General features: G+C 39.1%; 1 protein-coding gene across 1 annotated transcript in view; it reads right to left on the reverse strand.

The window, feature by feature from the left end:
• Positions 1–7,383, reverse strand: part of FYB (FYN binding protein) — a 43,286-nt gene extending 35,903 nt beyond the window's left edge. The window contains exon 1 of the mRNA XM_009864927.1: positions 7,327–7,383. Within this exon, the coding sequence (XP_009863229.1) occupies positions 7,327–7,383 (57 nt within the window). The remainder of the gene's footprint in view (positions 1–7,326) is intronic.
• Positions 7,384–8,744: the final 1,361 nt, after the last annotated feature.

The following is an 8,744-nucleotide window of genomic DNA, read 5'->3' on the forward strand; positions in this document are numbered from 1 at the left end:
TTCAGCAGGTGTTCGGTAAATTTTTTTTTTTTTAAAATTCATTAAGAAGAGCTTCTAAATTGCGGTTTTGCTCCTTTTGCGTTCCATTTGATTGTATCATATTACTTGAATTGCCTGTTATGTTGCAATTATTTTACCTGTGACTTCTTGAACTTAAAGTTAACTTTCCTGCTCTTTTCAGTATCATCAAGAAATTGTCTTACCAAATTCTTTGTATTATACTACAAAGTTACTAACAAAGCAATCAAAAAAAAAAGATAGACATATACAAAACTTATGCTCAGAGCACTATATTGTTACCTCTTTTGCATGTAGAGGGAGGGGAGGAAGTACAAATTTACTATGGAGATTATCAGGTTTAAGCCATCTACAGCTGGTTGATGGCGTATGCACTCGCGCAAAATTACACTGCAGAGATGTGTGTATATATATCACTAATCATTCAAGATTGCTCCCACAATACCTCACAAAGCACTGATTTTACTTGCTTAAACAGAAAGTTAATTGCAGAGAGAATAAGTAAGCCTTTTGTCTCTAATCTCTTTTGATCAGTACTAATGCATGCTGCATTTTTTTTTTAACCTGTAACAAAATCTAAGCCATGAGAGGTACTATAACTTTACTTCAGCATTCAAAGTCTTCAGAATTTAGAAATTATAATCTGATCAGCTGCTTGGGAAACTCAGAAACTCATTTATTTTGAAAGATATAGCAATAAATTGATTCTCCTGCTACTTTTCCATTTCAAATTTAAGAAAATGTTAATGCCACTGTTCCAGACAAGAGACATTCAGCATGTAGACCTTTTGGAAGCTGGAAATGTAGATTTGACAAAAATTCTTATTATGATAATGATTTCTGAGAAGTTTTCTTCATCTTTGCAATAGGAAGATCAATTATATGCATACATACTTTCAAATACACTGAACCATTCATTAATGTCATGTTAGGACTGTTAATGGATTTCTTTTAATGAGTTTCTTCCCTGTACTGTGAACAAACCTTGCCTTAGTCATGCAGATTTACAAGTTCTTCAAGAGTAAAAAGCTTCTCAGCATATGGAAGTGTTAACAATCAACAGTGTAACCTCCCTCTTTTACTCACAGTGAGTAGTAAATGGTAAAGGTAACACTAAAAATCAGAAGAGAGTAAGAAACTCCATGAAATTTCTCTATTTCTCTTTAATGTACATCACCAGTTCCTGCTTTCATAGGCTACAATAAATTAGAAGCCATATTCTAAATTCTGAATTCTGAATTCTAAATTCTGACTGGCCAAGTAGATAGATGAGGAACTAAGAAAAAGAGAAAAATCTTTTATTTATGGCCCTGCTCATAGAGTAATCCCAGCATTTGCTGTGTTTTCCTTCCCAGAAGTGACAGCAGTTACCTATTTATTAGCACATACAATAGGTTGTAAATAATGAAATGGAATCTTGAGATTATTCTGAGGTGAGATTAAGTTCGCCCTACTCTTCCTCTCTAAAACGCAGAGCGCCTTTGGGACAGAGGAAACTCACGCAAGAAGTACTTGAGTTATTTTCTGAAGTTTGTTCTCTGTTAGGGTTTTCGACTTCTGATCTGAACTGGAAGCAGCACATAAAGTGCACAGTAACATTCGGTTTGATGCGAGACGGTTGTGTTATTCAAATCTGTGTGCTCAAATCTACTACAATACTCAGGTTTTAATTCCCATGCCATAGATTAATCGAGGGGATTTGTATATGCAGTGCTTTTCCAGCCTTCCACTGCCTTCAATGAAGATGCACAGAGATACCAAGATACACTTGTGTTGAGGGTTAGGGCTAGGCCAGCCACAGACACTGACAGATGCTCTCTAATGCCTCTCCTTCCTCAGATGGGAAGGGAAAGTTAATGAGGCAGAGAGACTTATGGATTGGGAAAGAAAACTAAACCTGTTTTAATAAAACAATAATAGTACTGATAAGGGAATAATGAAAATAATGAACTGTATACAAGTATATTCAAGATATTGAACCCAGTTGCCCTCCTACAGCAATCCCCACTGATGCTGCAGAGCAGGCGGCACCGGCGAATCCCCAGGCTCAGCAGCAGAGGGGAACTGGATAAAGGGAGCTGGATTTGGGAACTCGAGATTGGGATCAAAGGTAAAAGAATGAACACAGTCCTCTTCAGACCAGCCACTGAAGAAGAGCAAAAGAAGCAAAAAGAAGAAAAGTGCTTAACCCCCGTGATCCCTCAACTTCATACTGAATATAATGTATATGAAATGAAATACTCTTGCTGGTCACCCGTCCAGTCCATTACTCCGTGGGTGTGCAACTTTTTACTTCCCAGCAACTGCAATGTGTTACACAAGATCTAACAGTGGCCTTGGTTATTATAGGAGCAAAAGCAAGCGTAACCAAAAACCTTTCTGCAGACACTGTCTGCAAAAACACAAGTGTTAACTACAGAAAGTGCAGTGTCTTGTAAGAGACTGAGCTGAAAAGTAAAATCACTGAACAGAATTGGTTCTGTTTAGTTCAAACCAGGATAACTTGTACATAATTCTTCCACAACTAAATCTTAACTACACCGCAGTGCAAACAGGTGCAGTTCTCCATTATTTACAGTATAACTGTACATTTCTGTGCAGAAGTACAGTGTAATCAGACCACAAGAAACACAAAGGTTCGAGCTGTATTCTTGCTCAATTTATTTTGAATATTCCAGTCTCAACTAGTAGCCTGATCAAAACATGCATGTTTTGACATAAACATGCTCTCATTAGTTACTTTCCAGTCTTGATGAAGCTAAAAGATCACTTCCTCTTCCACTGTTGCTCGGTCTTCACACAGCAACTTTGGATCAATTATGTGAATAGCAGATGTGTATGCATATAATCCTTAACTAAGCACATGAAATATATGTAACTGCTGACTGTACAAGGAATTGTGCATCTCCTCAAAATACATGCAGAACTGATTAATAAATAAAAAAAATCCATCTTTTTGCTTATCTATAACTTTTTCCTTTCTATTCTGAAGTGACGGGATTTTAACAGGACTTTTAAAAACATCATCTTTTAACAGAATCAGATCTTGATGAGATTGCTAGAAATAATGAAATAAATGTCATAAAGCTATCCATTTAAGAGGAAAAGTATGTATACTCATGAATTCTGTAACAGTGAAATAATCAGAGAAGCTGATAACCAAGGGAGCAGAGCTCTAATCTGTGGACAGGATATAAGGAAAAACAAAATGGACAGAAAAGGTGAGGAAAATGACATATGAAAGTTATAGAATACAGATCCAAAGAGTATTTGTCAACTTTATAAAGGCCTAATTTAACTTCTCCTGAAGTTAATGGATATGAGGGATTATAACTGATTGCAGAATATGCTAGTACCATTCTGAATTTGTGATAAATTATTGCTTGACTATCTACTTTTCCAGACAGACTTCAGAATCATCATTGTGTAACTTGGTTATTTCCAGACGAGACAACTCATTTCCAACCAGCACACTCATGACAACACGCGGTTGTTAAAATTGAGCCTGATCTCATTGTATTCTCTATCTTTACCATTATGCATTTCTCTATGCCTTTGTTGTCACTCTCTTGTCACTTTTTCTCATCTTTTACCCAGTCGTAAGACCAACTACATCATATTGTGGGAATATGAGAGGACAATATAGTTCATCCACCCCAGATAAGTTTGAGACCAGAACTAGTGAAAGCATAGGGCTTGACCAGAACATCCAGATGACATCCCAGCTTGGTCCCAAACTATTGTTGTCACAGCCTATGCACGAGGCCAAGGCATGTGACCATGAATGGTCATCTCATTATCCTATGTCCTGACAAGTTCAACACAAAGTTTCACTTTTCTTTTCTTGCTTCTTTTTGATAAATCAGAAAAACTATCAAATATTAGCAACTCAGTCTTCAGCAACAGAAGCCTGGCAGCTTCAATTTTCTACCAAGAACTTCTATCCAATAAAACCAAACTAACTAATATCCCTTTGAGAAACAGATTATTTTTTTTTTAAACATGGTTTATATAAGCACAGAATTTTATGAAACTTATTAATTTGGGCCTTTAAAATTATTTTTCTTTTATGTTAATCAACAGCTTTCAATATAATGTAAATTTTCTAGCGAGTCTGCCCAGAAATGAAACATAAAAATTTCACTCAGAACCCTATTTATATATAGGGGATACAGTGACTGCCTTATGAATTTCTTTGATCTGACTCTGGTTATTCCACTAAAACTAATGTAACACCTACAAGTCTTAAGGAAGAAAAGGTCAAGTTCCTGCCACTGAAAAATTCCTACTCTTATTTCTAGAATTTCAAGATTCATAGGATTTTAAAGGAAATTTTGTACAGTTTTAAGACATTGAGTGCCATTCTGACTCACTGCTGGAAAGGAAGATATTTTTCATGATCTACTACAAATGTAATACATAAACTGCTATCTCAATCCAGGGTATGGTATATTAAAAACTAACCTACTCACAAACCAACCAGCCACACATAATGCAAAAGGAATTCTTAAACAAATAATTGCTTTTAAGTGATACAATTTCTGTTATTATTCTAAAGGCAAAACTCACTTAAATTAGGACTGCTTTTAGAAAAATTTCAGGAAACCGAACACAAAAATTTTCAAAAGTCCATTTCATCAGCTTGGCATCTTTTCAGCCCCATAAGTAATTCTAAGTAAAATCTACAATTAAAATTTCTAGTCATGCAAAGTTATATGTAATACCTTCTACTGATTCTATTTCTCATGGAACTTGGCACATTTATTTCTGAGACAAACATGTACAGCAATTTACCTGGATTCTCCAAAGCTCTCCAATATTTTTATACAGGCAGAAAAACTGGCTCCTTCAATGAGACAATCCACGGGTGTATCACCTTAGCAGCCTGGTCTGTTTGCTAACAGGAGTTATCAAGAGAGTTCTGCTTCTCAGCAATGGTTTGCATAAGAATGCGGGTTTCATTATCATGATCAGTACAGAAAACTGCTCTCCTCAGGATATTAGGCAAGAAGTGGTGGGGGAAAGGGAACTAAAATGTGTTCAGACTATTTGCCCGCTGCCATCAGCAGTATTCACCACGTGATGTCTAGAAGTATTGCATTTATCCCATAGTGTGGAGTCCTATGAAGATATGTTGGTGCATACAAGCTTGAGTCCTTAGAGAATAATGGCTAAAACAAATTTTGGTGGTAACTGCAAGTGTGAAGACAAGAGTGGAGCAGCCTCTTGGGTCATCAAGTCTAGTCTTCTGCTACCATTGAGAATAACTGCATAAAACCCTACTCATCAGGTGGCAGCTAACGTGTTTACTTTCTCCCGCCTTTGCCTCTAGGATCTCAAGAGATTCTGCTGGCCAACTTTTCAAAGCTTTTGCTATGTGGATATATTTTTTTGAAAAACTGTGATCATGCATTTCTTCTGCTCTTCTGTGAGTTCATCACAAAAAAATATAAAAGACTTTGAAGGATGATATAGGGTAGGAAAAATAATATTGAGAAAATAAGCTTCTCAAGAAATTATAAACCTGTGTTTGTGCTGAAGGTAAACTCAAACCACAAAGGTGTAATTCTCTACTAAATATAGCTCAGTGAAGTTGCTGGAGCTCTGCGTGGGGATGAGACTGCAGATGAAAAATTCGGTGCCTTTGAGCTTCATAAAATTTGCCCATTTGCAATGTCTACCATATGCTTCATTTTACACTTGCAGGTGCAACAGCTTCCCAAAACCTCTCTGTTTTTTTCCATTTATTTCTGTGAAGGATGTTTGTGAGTGATTTGAGGGAATTAACTAGAATGACTTAATATTTTAAGGAACAGGACCTGCAAGCCTGAAAGCAGCTTATAGACATTTTGCCTTTTTTTTTCTCCCCCCCCCCCCCCCCCACCCACCAAAGCAACAGCAGCAAAATAACGAGATAGTATTCAAGCAAGACAAGAATATCCATAACGAAAATACCTTCCCACATACAAACATGCTATTCCAGAGTCTGTGTAGGACAAAACCAGCATCTAAATCCCACCATAGCAATGGATTGTTGTCATATGCCACTTCTATGACTGCAAACTTAAGTATTGTTTTTTATCAGAGCATTTATTCAACTCTTTGTTTCCATGTACCTTCAGGAGAAGGGGCTGCTTAGGAATTAAATTTGTTCAGAAATAGAGGAAAGAAAAAAGGTGAGAAAAAAAGCCTAACTGAGTTTCTCTGACATAAGTGCTAGTCCATCTTTTTAACGTATGTTTCATGTACTGATGTTGTGCTGTGGTCTCAAATAGTTTGAAAGATTGGGCACTCCTCTCTGAACAACTGTGGGTTTCCAATGCTCACAAAAAATCTCATAGTTAGGATCTCGTAACCTTCTCAGTTGTCTGTACCATTGTTGGAGGTGGTGTGAACTGAAGTGACATAATAAAAAGTAGTTATTATTTCTTATCTTATTCTGATCTTATTTCTGATCTTAGTCTATTACATGAATGCAGTGCAGGTGAAACAGAATAACAGAATGAGGGTTGAGTGAAGGTGGAAGAAGCAAAAGATAAATGTCTGGCTGGGACAGGTAATCCTTAAACCACATATATCTAGGGAAAAAATGTACATGGGAAAGCACCTTTGGACAGATGTATTAATATCATTAAAGCAAATCTGACAATCTCCTTCCTAAGTCAGAACAGTGTTGCTGTGTATATCTGTAATACACAGAAGATGCAAATATGTGGAGAGCTCAGCAAGAGAAAGTCAATGTTAGCACGTTTTTTTCACTAAAGCTTCCTTTCCAGCCTCCTCCTCGCTTTGTCTCCTGTGGCAGCAGCAGCAGAAATGACATGTTTCTCCATCGACAATCTCTGTTCATACTTGTACCAAGAGAGTTACAGCCTACCTGGGTTTATGCTGTTCCTGGAGGATAACATTTCAAGGCTGTGAACCTCATCAGAGGGCAAGGCAGAGCATTAGTAGTCCAGTTGAGCAATGCTGTGCCACTCCCCAGAGGCAAGAGTCCTGGGGAAAAGTGGATGACACTGTGGTGGCAACGCTGTTATGCTTTGTAAAACACTTAATTTCCAGAAATACTTACTGTTCCCTGAATGCTGGCAGGAGCTTCTGCCTGGAATTGCTACAGCATTCTATGAGAACTGTTTCTTGTAGCATCAGTTTATGTTATCTTTGTGTTTGCAAGCAGGGCTGGACTTCCTGGAAAATGTGCTGTTGCATTTCCAAGGGGTTGCCATATAAAGTTGGTTTTAGTAGTTCTGACAGAAGTTTGATGCTGTCACGAGCGAATTAACAACATTCTCTCGTGTCTGCACATACTGTCATGCTTACAGGAACAACTGGGCTTTCCAGATACCGTTCGCGGACAGCCAACATGCAGGATTCCCTGAAAGATCCTCAAGTCAATGCTGTGGCTCCTTTAAATTGTCATAATTCAATCACTATAATCTCATAGCCATTGACAATTACTTATACTTGTCTGAACAAGGATGTTTCCACCATTTGTATTTTTCTACACTAGAAAAAGGTAGAACTGGCAAATTCAAGGAAGAAGTCAAATAACACTGACAGTCTCCCTACCCCAGCAACGCTTCGTGAAGTATATACTTCTGTCATGAAGGAAAGTGTATTTCAGAGCATCACAGGTGTATGTTAAGCTCCTGGTTTTCTCCTTGGTTTTATGAACCGTAATAAATTGCTCTTTCCAGAGCACAGTCTCTCTCCTGGAAATCTAATCTGATGCAAAGCACCCACCATACAAAACTATCTTGCAAGCAAAAAGGCAAAATACTTTATTTCTTATGAATTGAACATAGACATGCTCTGTTGGCTCAAATCTCAAGCATTTCTTCTTTGAATAAAAAGCTCTGCCCAGCAGCTGTCCCTCATTATCCCGTGTCATATCATAGGCTCTCCCCTTTCGCTTTTGCTGCAAACCTCACTCAAGCATCTTTTAAATTAGGTTTTGTTGCCCTGCAAGCTGCTCAGTTTTGGCCAGTGTCAGTGGTCCTGTGTTCTGCCTGGCTGGGGTCAGCAGCAGGAGTTGAGAAGGAACTGAAAGCAGCGTGGCAGCGGACAAACCAAAGAGGAACACCAGGCCTTTGCTAAACCCTCCACCAGAAAACTGGAGTTCACCATAGGGGTCAAGTGCCATCATAGATAGAGACAGCCCTGTGACACACCCACTGGGAGGACTTGCAGAGCTTGCTACAGCACCATTGCACCTGACATCCCACAGTCCCTGCCTCATTGCGAGCCGCAGCTGATCGGCAGTGGTAGCTTGATTAGATAATGTGAAGAGCTAAATTGCAGGTGATGTGCATGTGGCTGTGATGGCTGAGTTTTGCAGTGACCAACTTCTGGCCTGAGGACAAGGGGGATGTGGCAGGCAGGCAAGAAATCAAGCAGGCAGACAAGCAAGTGGGCTGGCTGGCTGGCAAGGAAGCAAGCAAGCAAGCAGGCAACTAGGGTGGCTGGCAGGCAAGCAAGAAAACAAGTAGGCTGGTAGGCAAGCAAGGAGGCAGGCTGACAGGCAAGCAGGCTGGCTGGAAAGCAAGCAAGCAGGCTGGCAGGCAGGCAAGCAAGCAGGCAAACAGGCTAGCTCACAGGCAAGGAAGCAAGTAAGCAAGCAGGCTGCCAGGCTGGCAGGAAGGCAAGCAAGAAAACAAAGAAGTGGGTAGGCAGGCGGGCAAGCAAACAAGTCAGCTGGCTGGCTGTGGAGTTGCTAGAAGCTGCAT

Source organism: Apaloderma vittatum, unplaced genomic scaffold (assembly GCF_000703405.1).
Source record: "Apaloderma vittatum isolate BGI_N311 unplaced genomic scaffold, ASM70340v1 scaffold9732, whole genome shotgun sequence".
Taxonomy (NCBI): domain Eukaryota; kingdom Metazoa; phylum Chordata; class Aves; order Trogoniformes; family Trogonidae; genus Apaloderma; species Apaloderma vittatum.